Source organism: Periplaneta americana, chromosome 8 (assembly GCF_040183065.1).
Source record: "Periplaneta americana isolate PAMFEO1 chromosome 8, P.americana_PAMFEO1_priV1, whole genome shotgun sequence".
Taxonomy (NCBI): domain Eukaryota; kingdom Metazoa; phylum Arthropoda; class Insecta; order Blattodea; family Blattidae; genus Periplaneta; species Periplaneta americana.
Window position 1 is genome coordinate 179,521,036 of NC_091124.1, and position 19,445 is coordinate 179,540,480.

At 35.3% G+C, this 19,445-nt stretch overlaps 1 protein-coding gene across 2 annotated transcripts in view; it reads right to left on the reverse strand.

Moving 5' to 3' along the window:
- Gycbeta100B (guanylate cyclase soluble subunit beta-1-like) overlaps positions 1 to 19,445 on the reverse strand; it is a 67,130-nt gene that overhangs the window by 35,402 nt on the left and 12,283 nt on the right. For both annotated transcript variants that reach the window (XM_069834126.1, XM_069834127.1), the window contains 4 exons: positions 14,013 to 14,113; positions 13,778 to 13,896; positions 11,657 to 11,812; positions 4,067 to 4,220 (listed from right to left, as the gene is read on the reverse strand). In XM_069834126.1, coding sequence (XP_069690227.1) covers positions 4,067 to 4,220; positions 11,657 to 11,812; positions 13,778 to 13,896; positions 14,013 to 14,113 — 530 coding nt within the window. The remainder of the gene's footprint in view (positions 1 to 4,066; positions 4,221 to 11,656; positions 11,813 to 13,777; positions 13,897 to 14,012; positions 14,114 to 19,445) is intronic.

Sequence of the window (19,445 nt, forward strand, 5' to 3'; positions counted from 1 at the left end):
TTCAATTTACACGTATCTATATTCTGCATACTGCAGATTTCCCCATCCATCTCTTAAGGGGAATCGCTCAATATTATAGAAGTTTACGCTATTATTATTGTAAATTAAATTAAATTACGAGGTAAGAAAATATTGAATTATATTAAATTATACTAGGTTATACAAAATAATCTATACTAATAATAAATCTGTAGCCGAAATTTTTCTGGTAATTTTCGATTTTCCAAAAATAATTGGTCCTAACATATATAATTAATCTCCCTGAAACCGAAAATCACCTTTTTGAAAATTTTGTTCGTATGTCTGTCTGTCTGTCTGTATGTTTGTTACCTTTTCACGCGATAATGGCTGAACGGATTTCGATGAAAATTGGAATATAAATTAAGTTTGTTGTAACTTAGATTACAGGCTATATGGCATTCAAAATACATTATTTAAAAGGGGGGTTATAAGGAGGCCTGAATTAAATAAATCGAGATATCTCGCTTATTATTGATTTTTGTGAAAAATGTTACATAACAAAAGTTTCTTTAAAAATAATTTCCGATAAGATTTATTCCTTGAAAAATTTTGATAGGACTGATATTTAATGAGATAAATGAGTTTTAAAATTAAAATAACTGCCATCTAAGGCCGTGTAATGAACTAAAAAACAAATGACTTCGTCTATAAGGGGCCTTGGACAGCAACAATCGAAATCTATGAAAGATGGCCTACAGATAATGTTTCTGTGTTTGTATGATGTAATATCAGAAGCTAAATTAACCGATTTGTATAATTAATTATTAATTCACCATTGGAAAGTGTAGTTTCTCTAGATGGACATAATGCTATAATGTTATTACAGTAACTTCTGAGTGAATCAAGGACAGGCAAGATTAAAATAGCTTCTTATGCACAGAAAACTTGATAGGCTATTCTGTACATTCGTTTCCTGTATTTCCTAAAATAATTTTTATGACCAAATGAGTGGTGTCTGGATCAAAATGTTCGCATTTTAATTATGCAAATACAATTTAAATTAAGTAACATAATAAACGATTTATCCTTATATCAAACACGAATGTTCCCTGGATCAAATGTCCTATTTTAATTATGTAATTACTTTATATTTATTTCTAACGGGTGCAGCGGAGCGCACGGGTACGGCTAGTACAAAATAATTATAAATATAATTTTGACACGCACAGAAAACCAACAAGCGGGAGAACGTAATCAACTGTAGCATATGACGTATATAGCCCTACAACATGTAGTGCCGCATGGAACGCTTCTGCCATCTAATGGTAAAACTTCGCATAAGATATCCCTATTATATACACAACTCTAGAGGTAAAATAGTGGTTTCATAGTGCCGTGAGTCCCAGCGAACATTCCTGGTGTTTCTCTCGGCCGACCAGCGGCAGGTTTCTCCCGCTACCGCGAGTTCGGTACTTCATCCGCGAACATACGGTTCTTCGCCGGATTAAACCTATTACCTACTATGTAATGTCGCTCCACGTGTTAGCTATGCTAGTCTGTCCTTGACAGCCGGAAGATTAGGTACGCAATGAGTCAGCTAAGAATAAGTGCGGCTTTTGTTTTACACTGTCTTGTGCTTAGCAATGATTGTATCTTCAGTGGATGAATGCGTACACATTCTGAAAACGCACATACTGCAAAAGAAATCGTGTGTGGCAGAATAAGGGAAAATTTAGACATATATTTCCTGGGCGTAGAGAAACAATACTAAATTTACTGATACGCTGGAGGAAATTCGTTCTACTGCAGAGGAACTGATGCTTGTGAATCATATTTCTTACCACGATATGAATTATGTATCACACAAGATGGGCAACACTTCCAGCAGCTACTGTTAGGAGGGTGAGTACGGGTACCGAATGTTATTAATATAATAGGCCTATAGTATGTAGATTTTAATTCGGAAGCGCCGTTAGTTGCGTGACCTACCGACAGAAACTCCGCAAACTTTAGCTGGGACTGACTGTATTAAAAGTTTTGTTTTAAATAGAAATTGGTTGTGCTATATATTACACTAAACGAAAAAAAAAAACGAAGTCAACATTATAGTAAATATAAATGTAACTACAATGACACTTCATTAAAACAGTTCTCCACTGTAGAAACGTGTTTTTATGTTTAGAATGTGTTGACTTCGTTTTTTTTTTTAGAGTAATATACAGCACAACCAGTTTCTATTTAAAACAAAACTTATAATACATTTCGTTATTGTTCTGTGTGAGATTATATTTTACTCAGTTACGAAAATGGCGGAAAATTATGTTAGTACTACAACCACTACTCGATTTATGATCTTCTATTCATAGGATGGGGAGAATTAGGTGAGTTGCGATGAAGGAACTCTAACTTATGGATGGATTTAAGCTCGAAAAAACCACATAAATAGATTTACACAGATTCCTAACGGTCATCAGCTGGAGTAACACCTTTGTATACTAAATGTGCTCCCCAACTGGTGCCTGCACTTCGTCATGAATTTCAAACAGAAATAAACAATGTCATAAAGATGACTTATTTTCATAGTAATACATTTAGTGTATTTCTCATGTTATCATCGGTTGCATTCCTGTCTACATTAAAAATACGTACATTCATACATTATATTTTAATTCTATTTGACAGGCATACATAAGCTGATACACGTCTGAACGCAATCGCAAATTCACATAAAATTACTATTTAGGGAGCGTGAGGAACATTGGAGGAAAGAAGGAAGGAAGGAAGGAAGGAAGGAAGAAAGAAAGAAAGAAAGAAAGAAAAAGAGAAAGAAAGAAAGAAAGAAGGAGCAAGGAAAGAAGACGAAAGTAAGAAAGAAAGAAAGAAAGAAAGTAAGAAAGAAAGAAACAAACAAACAAACAAAGTAAGAAAGAAAGAAAGAAAAAAGAAAGTAACAAACAAACAAACTAAGAAAGAAAGAAAGAAACAAACATAGAAAAAAAGAAACAAAGGAAAAAGTAAGAAACAAAGATTAATAGAAACAAATAAGGAAAGGAACGAAACAAAAAAGAGAGAAAGAAACGAAACAAAGAAATAAATAAATAAAGGAAACAAAAAAGAAACGAAAGGTAGAAACGAAACAAGAAAGAAACCAAACAAAGAAAGGAAGAAAGAAAGGAGGAAGGAAGACAAAAAAGAAAGAAATAAGGAAACGAGCAAAAAACAAAGAAACAAAGTTAAAAAGAAAGGAACAAATAAAGTAAGAAACGAAACAAAAAAGAAAGAAAGAAACGAAGCAAAAAAAGAAACGAAAGAAAGAAACGAAACATGAAAGAAACCAAACAAAGGAAGAAAGAAACGAAACGAAGAAAGAAACAAAGACAGAGAGAAGGATATGACAGATACAGAAAAAGCGAACGCATTTGATTTCATTTATAAACTTTATCACTTTAATGCATAAGCTAACCTATATTATATGCAATTAATATTTTACAGATTTACATGCAATAAACGGCTTTTGATGGAATGGTGTCCTACACAACGAAGAAGAAGGGGAGCATGAAAACGAACTGGGATAGCATAGTAACATTCATGAATGATAGGAACCTTTAGGACGAAAACTGCAGGACCGTTACCTTTGAAATTTTGGATTTGAGAAACGACATATTGTGGTATATATTCTTGTTTAATAATAATAAATAATGGTTTAATGGATAACGTAATCATATCAAATATTTTACAAAGTATTTCTATTTACGAAAATATACATTTAAGAGTCTCATTAATGCTAAACTATAGACTTTGATTCTGTGTAACAAATGTGTTCATGAAGATGGTTGTATTCTACTGACGGGTGTACGTCTGAAAACAGGTTTAGCTTTATATGACACCGTTCGAAATATGACATGAGCAAGTAACAGCATGATTAGTGGTGATGTGAATAATATAGTAATGAGGTAGAATGGAATAGACAGGTCAAGAAGAAGTGCTCTGGAAGATCTGTTCGCGGACGTTTCTGCACCGCAACTCTCGTATGAATAGAATTATTGCATCCTATCAATAAAAGTTCTAGTAAATGGTAGCCTATACCCTTGTCGTTATTTATTACCTTTGCAAAGTGTTTCTATCTCTGAAATCTCAGTTCGACACACTTTCCCTGGTCCAGATAACTCTGTGATGAGAAACTGTACATGATCACAGTCTTCTTTCTTCTTAAGGATCTCCACTTCGACTTCTGTCCCATGAAGCTTGCTGGCCACAGTCTGCATAAAATATTTTGCTATCACAATAATATTCAAATATAAAAGTATTTTGGACAAATTAAACTCTTCAATTTATATATGAAAAATATTCACAACTGACACTAAGATTTTGTATGTGATATATTTTTAATAATATCCACTTGTCCACTTAATTTGTGACCCATTTGTAAGTCATTATTGTTATTATTTTTGAAGATATTTTCAAACACTTTAAGGGACATGAAAAACTGTACCCCAAAATTCTTAGACAAGAAGGTAATATTTTAAAACAGAACGTACCATTTTTAGGTGATTATTTAACGACGCTGTACCAACAACTAGGTTATTTAGTGTCTATGGAATTTGTGATAGTGAGATAGTATTTGGCGAGATAAGGCCGAGAATTCACAATAGATTATCTAACATTTGTCTTAGGGTTGAGGAAAACCTCGGAAAAACCGAACCAGGTAATCCGCCCGAGCGGATCACCGCATCAGAAAACAAGCTTCTCTGCCGACTGAGCTAAGACTGTGACTGGTACCAGTTTGAAAGCAACATTGCAATAAAGAATTACAGTTAACGTTATTTTAAGTTCAGTATTAATACATATTTTATTAATTCTATGTAAGTAATTGAGCAGAATCTGTAAAAAATAAGTTTAAAAGCGAATGTATGTAGGCTATTATTATCGTAATTTTGTTGGTACTATGTATGTTCGTAACATTGCCAGTGTCTCTCTAATTGTATCAGAAAATTGAAATAAATGTTTGTGGTAAAGTTTTTTGGTCTGATTTTAAAGTGCCTTTACAACTTGCGTATTCTATTAAAATCAGTGCCACGAATAGACACAAGCTTTCTCCTCAAGAGTTTTATGCGTTTCCCAACATTCCTATTCCTTTGTCATAATTTGAATGATATTTTTGTTTTGAGACTGTTCTCCTTCCAAACTGCTACACTACAACACTCTGAGCAACAGTGTCATTTTAATCAAATAAAATATAAATACAGAGTGGCCCAAAAAATGTATACACTGTTTGTTCATCAGTAACTTTGGAGCAAATTGAGATAAAATACAATAAAATTGAAGAAAATATATAACAGTTGTATGAGCACTATATCTGTTGAGCTTCTTTATTTATCACTAGGGAAAGGGATTTGGAGTATTATAAAGAATGGTGAAACGTAGTATAGATATTCGTAGCTCACTGACTGTCAAGCGAGCTGCGTCACAGAGCATGGACGAGTACAGTTCACTTCATACAAACTTACACGCAACGTGCTGTAAACGTATTTCAGAATAAACATATGGAATAGTTTAATGACATATAGTGGCTACATACATAATCTGTATTTCACTTTGAACTACATGTGTTTTTCTTGGCAACGCACAAGACACCAATAAACAACATTACAAATATACATAATTAAATATCAATCTCTGCGTCCTCGCGTGTCAGTGGAAATATTGATGGCTGGCAGTTGTCTTTTGTATGGAACTCGACTCTGAATATGTGTGTTTTTCTGTCAGGAGCGTGCTAAATTAAAACCTTTATTTACAATATCATGAAATATGATAATATGTACACAACGTACACTACAGTATTTAGAATATATATATTATATATAATATATCTAATACTACAATATTTACAACATAGCCTAATAGAGTATCATTAAATGTTGAACAAAATGTAGAGCCAAACGAAATGGTGTTTTCAATTAATGCTATGTTTTGGTGATGAAACAATTTTTCCTGCTGTGCCTTGTTATAATAAATTGTAAATATCATTTTTAAATTTTCTAAACACAACTTTGCTCTTTTGCAAGGAAAGACATTTTTTTAACATGGAAAAACTCCGCTCTGAAATCCGACTGAGAATACTGTACCTATCGTTTTTAATCAAAACTCTGTTCATTTTTTCACCAACACGTTTTCCTACTTCACCTTCTACTGCACCCAGTTTATTTACAATAGTACTCATAATATTTATTTGCTCAACTAGTTCTACTCCTGACTGTACTAATCGAATAATGGCATCCGGTAAATATAAAAAATTTGACTTAATATCCATGATTTTTTTTTATTATTCTATCATTTAGCAGTTCCTGGCATATTTGAATCGCAGTCGAAAGACTGGACCACTTTCTTCACAGATTGGAGGTGATGTGCGTAATAATAATTATTGCAAGCTTCTAACCATGACCCCCATCTCTTAAGAACTGGACATGGGGGAAGCGATAATTTAGAGAATTGTTTCCTAAATTTTGATACTCGATCTTAGCTTTTCCAAATATAGTCTTTCAATTTTGTATTGTTAGTTGGTTTCACTTTCGGCATTGTACCTGCACTTCACTACGCTGAACTGCAAACCTGCACGTTGAAGTTCTTATGCGACAACTGTCCCGTTCACCTGTTGTTGACGTGCAGAGATCTGCGAGTATGTCATGGAGGGGAGGACTTGGTATGAAGGATTGTAAACAAATGACTGTGTAGATGCCAATACTAGCTTTTACTACTCCAAATTCCGTTCTCTATTTATCACAGATGTTTCGGGGATTGGATTCTCATCATCAGTGATGTCAAGACAAAGCGAATCCGGATGTTTGATCTGTACTCCTGCGTGACAGTCTGATGACATTTAACATCATGTCACTCAGGAGTACAGATCAAACATCTGGATTCGCTTTGTCTTGACATCACTAATGATGGGGATGCAATTCCCGAAACATGTGTGATAACCAAAGCTCGGAACTTGGGGACGTGTGTCTTTGAACGTGGCTAAGCGACCGGATTTCAATGTCAACAAACTCCCGCTTCCAGCACAGAGGTACTGTAAGGTCTGCTATAAAAGTGGTTCCTGGCTGGAACAACATAATGATAATATTATGGTAGGTTGAAACAAGTAATTTTATAGCATATATATATATATATATATATATATATATATATATAAATAAACATGCAAAATACATAAAATTTACAGTTCTGCTCTGTATATTTCATTACAGTGTATGACTACATGCATTCGAATATTTTTCGAACCCATACCTTCTTCGTCTGTTAGTTAAACATGATTTGAAACGAAAGAAACTTATTTCCACGTCACATGAAGTGGCGGGAGTAAAATTAATTTTTATTTATTTTAACTAGCTACCTACTGAATACAAATTACATTTATAAAACAAAAATGTTTCTAGCCACTACCGTAAGAGCCAGGCTCGTGTACGGTGTGGTCTTAGTCAATAATATAACATAAAATCTACAAGGACAGTTTACTAAATACAGTAAGTAACTTAATTCGAACCAATGAATACAACACAAGAGCAAGAATAAAGAAGAAAGAGAAAAAGAGAGAAAAATACACATTTAATATAAATTGACAATTCGACAGAAGCCAGTGATATTCAATAAAAACAAGAATGTAGTAGACAGAAGTAAAAGGTAAAAAAAAAAAATACATTTGTTAATATTATATTATATCGTGGATAATTTTACAAATTTATTTTTTAAAAGCTCCAATTTTAAAAAATTTCAAATTTGGAAAATGGTTTGTAATTGTATTATAAAGTCTTAGGCCGAAATAAAGTATTGAATGTTTTCACTGTCACTGTTTCCTGTTCGATTTTCAGTAGTTGCTAGCTGATCTCGTATCTGAGAAAGATAAGTATCCTAAATTTGTCTCGAAAATAGTTTTCAATTTCTATGTCACTACTAGGGAAGGTTCCACTACGACTTGGTCCATGTCTATGGACAAATTTTCCACCGATTTAAGGGACTGCAATGTATTTCAGTGAATGCCCGTTTCCAATATCTAGTTTGTGTTTGACACAAGTTACAAAATATAAACTCTCCATTCGAAGAAAATAATGTATCTCCTCAGAATTCCTCCACGAAATTCTGTACCTAAATTTTAAGAAATATATTTTCAAACGTATACAGTACCCATTCGAATAATACGTATTTTCTTATTTTCAAACAGACCGTTTACCTCTAATTAATTATCTGAATGTCATTGGCTTCGACACGACACAATTTCCTCGTCCGCCTTCCTGTCATTCGATGTGACCACTTTCTTAGTACACACGACTGTCCCTGAGCACTTGCAGCGTGAGCTTTGTGTACGCTGTACCTGTAACCTTACTCAAGCACACGACACACAAGTCCCCAAGTTCCGAGCTTTGATGATAACTAAAGAAGCTCAACGGGCATAGTATTCATACAACTGTTACATTTTCTTCAATTTTATTGCATTTTATTAATTTTAATTAACACTGTTACAAAATTGACCACAAAATGTGTATTTTATCATTAAATTGAGATAAAATTCTCGGTTTTGGGAAAATTGTAGCTTAATGTTCGTAGGTGTACCATCAGCAGCCAAATACTGTCGATGCCGTCCAACTGCGCCATGAACTACGTTTTGTAACATGTCCAGTGTCATAGCTGCACATGCCATTTCGATTTGTTCTCGTAGCGCATCCAGTATAGCTGACTTTTCCCGATTAACAACATCCTTTAGGGCCCTCCTTAGGTAGAGAGATGTTAGGTCTATGGACCGTGCTGGCTACTCAACAGCACCTCTTCGACACATCCATCGTCCGAGTAGAGTTTCATCCAGATGGTATAGTCCGGATCAGCTTACTTCATACCCTAAGGGTGAAACCTAACCATTTTCCCCCATTACTTCATATGCTAGTGGATTGTGGTGATTTTCTAGTTTGCAGGTTGAATTTTCTTTTGTCAACTTCGTTTCGAATTTCGATACTGACAAATACTACAAATAGTAGTGATTTTGTAACTGACATGTTGGCAGCTGAGACAAGTATCGACAATATTTGTCGGTACTGGAGTTCCACGAAATTATAATTGTACTAGATTTCTGAGCCGGTTACTGGAAGCTAGTGAAATTTGAACATACTAATAATTAATTAGTTATTTTATGTGTTACATTGTGGTTATAATTTAAGACTATAGTCAGGTAAGTTTTCGGAGTTAGTACTTATAATTTCATGTGGTCAAACAAAATACATTTTTAGGTTAGGTCTCTTGAGTCAACTGTTTAGTCAAACCAATGAATTTCGTATTGCTAGACAAAATACTTGATATGTTTATCCCTTTCCCGTATAGTTCACCTATGAAAATATGTTACAAATTATTGAATTATTTAGAATAACCTTACAGCATAAAGTACGGTAAGTAAATAAGTCATTTAGTACGTAGGATCGTGTGATATCTGGTAACAGTTGGCGACACTGACAAGACGGCAATATTTGCTGTTTAGGAACTGTTCTTACGTGACCCTCAGTATAGTGGGCTGGGGCTCCATCTTCTTGCAGGTAAAACCTCTCGTCCCAATATAGCTCTCGTATGGCAGATACAATTATTGTTGTCTGAAGCATCTCGAGATACACCGCACCGATAACTGTGCCTTTAAAGAAGAACGGTCCAATCATACCCCGAAAGGACAAATCATACCACACATTAAGTCCCGGTAAATTGACGGCTTTGTCCTGATGGATGTGCGGATTTTCAGAGGGACAGGACACGCAATTGTATCGGTTTACAGTACCATTCAGTTTGAATTGTGCCTCGTCAGAACAGACAGTGTTTCCTGGAAACTCCACGTCCTCGCGCAAAATGTTTTCAAACCACTCACAGTACTCAATTCGTCGATCAGGGTCGTAAAGCAGCAGTGTTGGAATATACAGCTGTCAAAAGAAAAAGTGGCCGTTCTCTAGATACTAAGTTCCTTCGGGTATCTCCGCTACAATTCGGAGACAGGCGATGTTACATGTTGTTGGACTACTATGCCTGCTATAGACAGCTATAATTAAAGCATCCTACGTGTTACACTTGTAACGTAATGGTAGCGTTCCGGGCTGGTATTCGTGAGATAGTGCGTTCGAACACTACCGAGTGTTTTTTATGTTTTTCTTTTTTTTTTTGTTTGTTTTTAAGACAGAAAATATAATTTCTGCTATCTCTTTTATGACTGTTTTAGTAGGCCTAATTAACATCAGGTTCATGAATCCATTATGCAATGACTTTTTGTTTATTATGACATTATGGCTGCAAATGGAAAGAAAGAAAGAAAGAAAGAAAGAAAGAAAGAAAGAAAGAAAGAAAGAAAGGAAGGAAGGAAAATTATACTCAACAAAAATATCTTTCGTGGCATAAATGGCATAAATGGCATAAACAAAACAAGCATCTGGCGTCTGACTTAGAAAATTCAAACAATTAAAAATAAAAAAAAAAACAAAACAAACAAACCAAACGGCACGATTCAATATTTAGTCCATCTTCCTCCAACCTCGATCACATTTTGCAGTCGAGTAGATATGTCCTGGACGAGCTTCCACAAATCATCAGGACGTCTTGGTGGGGGTTTAGGCCAATTTTTCCGCATATTATTATTATTATGCTTCTTCACTTGTGCCCCCGTGGTTCGGTTGGAAGAACGTCTGAATTCAGATGTCAATGTTTCCGGCTGAAATCCTCGTCGGTTCTTTTCATTTTATTGTGTCACAAAATAGTATAAAGTAACTAATAATATAAGAAGAAAACACTAACACTAGTATTATGCAACTGTATTTTTCCAAATCTAACATTAAATTTATATTATTTATATCGCTAAAGAACGATAACAGAATATAAATGGTAACTTGGATATTATTTATATCGCTAAAGAACGATAAAAATATAAATAAGTTGAGTGTTATTTATAACGCTTTATGCACATTATAAGTTCTTAACAGTTTTTATTTTACTGTTTCTTCATATATTAGCTCATGCGATAAGTATAACATTGTAAACTAATTTCATAATAATGGTCCATGGGCGTGAATTTGAACTGCCACTGGGGGAGACCCTGGTGTACCAGCATCATGCGGAAGTACTGCGTGAAGTCTGCAGCCAGGTAGTGCCACTCTAAACTTCTGTCCAGCAGCCAGATCTTGGGGTCCTCTCGTTTTAGATCGTATTCGCACTCGCTCTTGTGAAGGTACACCAGACACACCTTTCCAATGCCTTGGCAAGCGTCCAGTTCGAAGATCATGCACTTGACGCCGAAGTTGGGGCGCTGCCTGGGGTCGTCCTGCTCGCTGCACATTATTAACAGTATCACTGGCATTGTTTGAAAATTGTTCTGAATACGCGCAATTGTTAGACGTGTCGCCGTACCTCCCTAATGTTTTCAAACTTAAAAAAAAAAAACACTTCAAAATGGCCTTCCGTTGTTCGAACGATAACCTGGCATCCACCATTTTGTTTTCACACCACACCCGCGCTCATCTGGTCACTGCCAGCTAACAACATTAAGCTACAATTTCCCCGAAAATGATACTTTTTATCTCAATTTGTTGCAAAGTTGTTGATGATCAGACAGTGTATACATTTTTTGGGTTACTCTGTATAAGAACCTGAAATTTCATGCCCTTGAGTTTCGTGCCATCCATACCTTCACAATGCCGATGACGATGTGCTCTAGTCCAGGTCGGTCAGAGTAGTAATGCAGGACCAGGGCGCCATCCTCCGGCCTCTCCGTACACCGGAACGAAGGGGCTCTCATCCCTGGATACAGAGTTCCCAGGTGGTCGTGAAGAGCATCCAGATTCTAAGGTCGTGATAAAACGGTAAACACATAAGAAAATATTAGCTTTTGATACACGTTAAAATATTTAGTTAATGTTACAGTACAAAGATCTTCAAGGTAAGCCTAGACCTTCGCGCAAATAGTGAGGAGATCATACTTACTTACTTACTTACTTACAAATGGCTTTTAAGGAACCCGAAGGTTCATTGCCGCCCTCACATAAGCCCGCCATCGGTCCCTATCCTGTGCAAGATTAATTCAGTCTCTATCATCATATCCCACCTCCCTCAAATCCATTTTCATATTATCCTCCCGTCTACGTCTCGGCCTCCCCAAAGGTCTTTTTCCCTCCGGTCTCCCAACTAACACTCTATATGCATTTCTGGATTCGCCCATACGTGCTACATGCCCTGCCCATCTCAGAACTTCTGGATTTAATGTTCCTAATTATGAGAGGTGAAGAATGCAATGCGTGCAGTTCTGCGTTGTGTAACTTTCTCCATTCTCCTGTAACTTCATCCCGCTTAGCCCCAAATATTTTCCTAAGCACCTTATTCTCAAACACCCTTAACCTATGTTCCTCTCTCAGAGTGAGAGTTCAAGTTTCACAACCATACAGAACAACCGGTAATATAACTGTTTCATAAATTCTAACTTTCAGGTTTTTTTTGACAGCAGACTAGATGATAAAAGCTTCTCAACCGAATAATAACACGCATTCCCCATATTTATTCTGCGTTTAATTTCCTCCCGAGTGTCATTTATATTTGTTACTGATGCTCCAAGATATTTGAATTTTTCCACCCCTTCGAAGGATAAATCTCCAATTTTTATATTTCCATTTCGTACAATATTCTGGTCACGAGACATAATCATATACTTTGTCTTTTCGGGATTTACTTCCAAACCGATCGCTTTACTTGCTTCCAGTAAAGTTTCCGTGTTTTCCCTAATCGTTTGTGTATTTTCTCCTAGCATATTCACGTCATCCGCATAGACAAGAAGCTGATGTAACCCGTTCAGTTCCAAGTCCTGCCTGTTATCCTGAGCTTTCCTAATGGCATATTCTAAAGCGAAGTTAAAAAGTAAAGGTGATAGTGCATCTCCCTGCTTTAGCCCGCAGTGAATTGGAAAAGGATCAGATAGAAACTGACCTATACGGACTCTGCTGTATGTTTCACTGAGACACATTTTAATTAATCGAACTAGTTTCTTGGGAATATATACTTTATATGGTCGTCTTTCTCTTCTGTAGATGCGTGAGCATTTATAACTATGATGTCGCACCATCTACCTTTAAGTACTAAATATGATAACCTGTCACTGATAAATTCGACCTTTTTTACTGCTGATTTTATTCTTTTATGAACAAAGAATCCTGTTCCTAATTGGTGATTATTGTTTCCTTCCCCATAATACAACAAGTAATCTCCTATTTGTGATATGCCATTCCCATGGGCTAACAACCCATCACCGCAAAAAAAACAGCTTGTTACGAATCCCTGCAATAAGCCTCGAAATAGGACTGATTCTCTGGCACGACCCAGCAAAGGAATAAGGTTTTGAGATTTTGAGGCGATCATAGAGATAGTAAATCGCTTGAAAGTATCAACAAACCTAAAAGCATGGCATTTTTTCATGTCTAAAAATAACTTCGAAGATAGAGAATTTTTTTTTACATGATGTGGTTCAATATAGTATACCCGATTATCTCTAAAATAGTTGCACAAATACCTCTAACATCCTGTATAAAATCTATACAATTACAACATAGTGTCAACAATAATAATCAATACATAATCTACAAAGGTTATGATATTATTATCATTTAATTCTTATAATACTTTCATTCAAATCAAATGTACGATTAATATAACATTAATAAAATAGTAACTAAAAACTGAAGACATAATCACACACTCAATGGGATTTAAAGTTATCCTGCCATTTTTTAAACAGTATCTATTACTTGAAAGTTTAACTTACCTGCAGGAAGTCTCTGGGTGTTGCTCCTAAGACCTGAAGTATTTTATCATAGCCAGAATCTTGACAAAACTCGAAAAAAGTTTTTCCGAAGAGTTCTAAGATGGCATTTGCTGGAATTTCTGAAAAAAAAAAAAAGTAAAATTTTCTAAGCATTTATGTGATAAAAAAACAATAAATTGTTGATGTTAAAACACCCAAACAGACAGTGCTAATCACGATTTAGATGTGGACTTACGTAACACGTCTACAGCTGCGTGAATGAGATTATAAGTTATTTCATCTTCGTAAATTTGACGCACCAAAAACTGTCCTTCCATGCTAACTTCGGCATCTTTTCTGTAAAAATATAAATTAATTTATTTTCTAGAAGTGAAGTGTGTGATTATTGATTTACATTCTTGAATAGTCTTATCATGTCGAAAGTATTATTTTTATTTTATTTACATATTTCAAGTTAAATTCAAGGTCTCTTCTTAGTTGCAAAATGTATAGTAATCAAATTTTGTGTACGGGTAATTATACGTTCAGTATAAATGTATCATTCTATTCCCTTTTTAATAAATCGATGGTGTTTAGGTAAAATGGTTTAACTCTTATTTTTTTAAACGTGACTTTTTTGCTGTAATTAGCTAAATATTTAATTACAAAACTTGAAGACATGTTTCTTGATAATTATGTTTACGTTCTTTCATATAAGGTAACTAACAGTACTGTATTAACATTTAATTTTTTGTTGTTCGTGAAAAAATTGTCTTTGTGGGATAAACCATTTTACATAAATATCATCAATATAATAGGGGAATCAGACTTGTAAACAGTATATAAATTGACAGCTATGGAAACAAAAATAATATGTATAACCCGTCTGAAGAATCATTGCAGACGGCAGGTAGAGTAAGCTTGGACATAAACATGCGATCGATACTGCATTACGTCACCCTGTTCTGACGTACTATGCACAGCGCTGCAGAAAAGAAATGCCTCAGTTCAGTTCGTTCAGTCTGCTAGTCGGTATCGGAAGTGTGTGTGTGCACACAAGAGCGAATGGGAACTCCGCCGAGACAGTCGTCACTCGAAGTCTTACTCTCGCAAAGCAGAAATATTATATACAGTGTGCTAAAATTATGTAAAGAAGAGAAAAAGAAAGGTCTGATCATTCTATTAACGAACAGCAACGGCGGTGGGGTAGAGTGAAAGAACAATACATACTATAGCTAAGGAGATGAGGACTCAAAGCGCATTGGAGGAAAATTTCCAACTCCTGGTGAAAGCCGCCCACATCCAAAGAAAATTGTACATGATGATTTTGAAAAAACTGTGTCATCCGCAGAACTCTTTTGGAGTTTTATGAGAAGAGAAAAGAAATTCCGACCCTATGCAAGCTTCTGAATGCTGTTAAGAAAAAGATACAGTTTAATGACTGAAATTATACATTCTGGAGGCTGTCAGTTTTGAAACAAATGACCGCACAATCAATAAGCGAAATCAGCAAAGAAGTCTGGATGAAATGCTGCCAACCTGGTAAACATATCGAGGACGAATATTGGCTTCGTAACGCGTTAATGGAAGAGGAAGTAGAAGGGGTAGTAATAAACATAGGCATTATTAGCAGTGATGAAGATGAGATGGATTATGATCAGGTAGCAGCACAGATACAGCAGACGAAGGCAGTTCAACTGATGGTGCAGATGAAATTGAGACCTCTGCCACGGGCATACATGTACTTCTGGAATAAAGTACGTTTATATACCGTACATGACAGAAAAAGTAAATTCAACTATGGTATTGGTAATTGTATTTGATATGTTCATAACAGCTGTTGATGTTTTTATTGTCAGACTGTACCAACATTTCTCCAGCTGACTCGCCACGCATCGAGACTGAGAGGATCACATTCACGACACACGAGCGCCCTCATCTGAAAACTGCAATGTTTCGTCAGACGGGTTATAGAAATATAATCAATACTGGAATGAAAGTTTTAATGTTTTATTCCATATACTGTTTTCTTTTCATAAATTCGAGGTATAAGAGGTAGGCGGAAAATAGGGAAGATTGGAGAATGCTGGGTTTGCAGCATGAAAAACCTGCCCTTGGGCAGAAAACTATGAATCAAATCAATAATGCTATTTAGAATTAGGAAAATTTTTGGAAAGAATTTGGACAAGATTTACAGAAAGAAATTCTGAACAAACCAATATATATTTTTATGTGACCAATAATAACACATAGAAAATCAAATACACGGCAAAGCATGGTTAAACAGTAGAGGCCCTATTCATAGACATTGTTAGCGCGGGCATTCGGTGGATGATCAGCGTATTCATAAACCAGTGTTAACGATATGATATGAATCCTGTTTAGCACGCTCGTAGCGCGGGCTAGCGAAATGTCTATGAATAGCACCCTAGTACTCCAGTTTCAGGTTGTCTTTATTTTGTGGAAAATCTTTAGTACAAATTTTCCTAGACTTATTTGATTTTCGTTGCCCCTCTCATTTAAAAATTACTAAGATTTGGCTCTTAATGACTCCGTCTTCATCTTCACTTTAATACAGCTTTTAATAAAATATCCCTACATCAATATAAGTTACTCATAGTATGTATTTAATTTTTATTGTGCCAACATAACTTTTTGTGATATTTATGTAATGAAATATGTAGATGAAAATTCATGTTACGGAGGAAACATAATATAATTTTTGAAACGAACCTAGTTTTGCATTATTTAAAATTAAAATGCACAATAGTAATTGTTTGAATGTACTCCTAGGTATCTTAAGGGAACGCACAGGTGAAATTACTAAATCTTACAGTTTTCATTTTTTTCCCTCAAAGACCAAGGACACTAGAATAAAATTATGTGACACGTTTTCTTATTAAGATGAAATATATGGCAGGAATTTTTTTCAACGTGATTTTCTTTAATTTTCGACGTGTGGAACCATTTATATATTAATTTACGCTGTTACGCCCCAGTTCATGTGAGGACGCAGAATAAGGAAATCTCCAATAATTGTCTGTAATTTTCTGGAACGTGTCGTTTCGAGACTTCCACTGCCTTCTCCTACTTTGAAATTTCTTGATATAGATGCTACAGTCAGAACGCAAAATCCGTCAAAACCCGAAATTTCTAGGAGATTCTAGTTCTCACAAAGCTTTTAGGAAATACTAGATTTCACTTAGGTAATTCCGTTACATCTAGAAATAACTATGACTCTTTAGGAAATTCTGGTCTTGACTAACATAATTAAGTTAGATCTAGAAATAACTGATTGTTATTAGTAAAAACCCGTTGTAACGATTTCAAGATGCAACGCGTCCTGGAGTTGGTATGAGGTAACATCATACGAGTAATACGCATTCCGAATATCGAAAGGGTAAAGGCCAACTTCCGAAACCTCTTAGGGGTCGTGCTTGAGAGAAATGACTTGTACAGAATTGGAACCAGGCTAGACTTTTGAACAAACTATATTGGAGGTAGGTTCACTGAATTTTAACCCCTTTACTCCCACTGTTCCCAAATGGGAACATGCATTATTTACGGCGTAAATGATTTGAGAGGACCAATAATCATCTTATTTTGTTTCTTATGTGTCAATAAGTAGGAATATATAAGAAACACCATTTTTAATAAAAATAATTTGGGCATAAATGGGTTAATATCAATTCTGAAATATTTATATTCCAATCATTGAAAGTGTCTTGGGATCAAATGGGTTAAGAACTGATAGTATCAGATCCGAATTTGATGTATGTCCTCAAATTTTCTTGACACGAGAACAGGTGCCAGATATTAAAATGTTGCTGAAGACTTCAGCAAAAAAATAAGTCATCAGAAGTGGACAAGGGTTCGTTCGTTGCAAAAAAAAAAAAAAAAAAAAAAAAAAAAAAAAAAAAAAAAAAAAAAAAAAAGAGTTTTGAAGTGGTGCTTCTATGTGAAGAAAAAGTTCTCCGCAACAGCATCCCTTGTCGCAACAAGTGATTTGTGAGACAAAAAGTAATAATATTGAGTTCTGTAACATAATATTCATAGCTAATTGAACAACAAAAATAGTAATGTTTAAGTATCCCATAACATAATTATTTGTGTAATAAAACTCTTTTGTGTTTCAATAACAATGACAATAGTAATAATAATGTTCATGTGCGAGTACCAATTTCCCATAGTCTTTTTAGTAATACGTTATTTCTAGATGTGATTGAATTACACAAGTGAAAACTAGAATTTCTTCCGGTTTTGTCGGATTTCACGTTCTGTAATCGTCACAACAGGTTTTTACTAATAACAATCAGTTATTTCTAGATCTAACTTAATTAGGCCTATATCGGCCGAAACTAGAATTTCCTAAAGAGCCACAGTTATTTCTAGATGTAACTGAATTACGTAAGAGAAAACTAGAATTTCCTAAAGAACGTTGTCAGAACTAGATTTTTTTTTTTTTTTTTTTTTAGAAATTTCGGGTTTTGACGGATTTCGTGTTCTGACTGTAACATAGATATGCTGCGTAATTTATAGCGGAACGTGTTTTAAGAATGTATCGTATGGTGGCGGGACCTGTTCTGTCATGTCATTCTACACCGGTAGTAGGGTGGGAATCATATGATATTGTAGAGTGTAGTTTATGATGAATTTTGTGAAGTGTGTATGTTATGCTGTTAACTACAGAGATCGTGGTGTAAATCGGTGTGTTTTGAACGGTTTATTACCTGTGTAGGATCCAAAGAACAGTAGTATTTCGTGTAGTAATTTAAAAACAGCAAGTTGGCAGAGGAAATCCAGGTAGGCTATCTTAATTTTCCGTATTTGATGAAGTGGACGACTTTCAATAAAGAGGCCAATTTTCAATATCGCCCCACACCACACACGGGATTGATATCTGAATTAAGTTTCTTTATGGTTTAGATGGGTTAAATGAAGGGATAGCTAAGTGGCATTAAGCCGAGATATGTGACAAGGTTAGTAGTTAGTTGAGGGGATTATTTAAGTGATATGAGGCCGAGGAATTGTGTAATGTGGGAAGATACCAAAGTTTCACCTTTATGGTTATTAGCGGTATCACTGTTGCTTTGCGTTGAGGTAGAAGTCACTCATGATTCAGTAGTTTTACTTAAATTATTTGAAGAGTTTGAAAATCTTTAAAACATGATATAAAAACAGAAAGTTCGATCCAGCGAAAGTGATTATTTTGATGCGTTTGAATTTTCGTACCGTCAACTGGAGAGGTTATAGGAAGACATACAGTACGATATAGATTAGTTCCATTAATTTGTGATATCTGGCTTGGAAAATCTAGGGCCTGAACCATATACAGGAGAGACGAATTGCTGAGGTATGTTAATTGTACGATGACATCAGTGATGTAAATGGGTGGGAAATTGGGATAGAGGAAACGATATGTCTTTTAGAAATTTTATCAATTCCTCTTGGATGTCTAGTACACAGTGCTCTTAACAGATTATGGGACATTAATTTTCTTAAGAAACTTTCCCGTCTTAGAGTCTATATTACTATAAGATAGCCACCGGCGTGGCTCAGTCGGCTAAGGCGCTATCCTGCCGATCCGAAGTTTCGCTCGGGCGCGGGTTCGATCCCCTCTTGGGCTGATTACCTGGTTGGGGTTTTTTCCGAGGTTTTCCCCAACCGTAATGTGAATGCAAGTTAAACT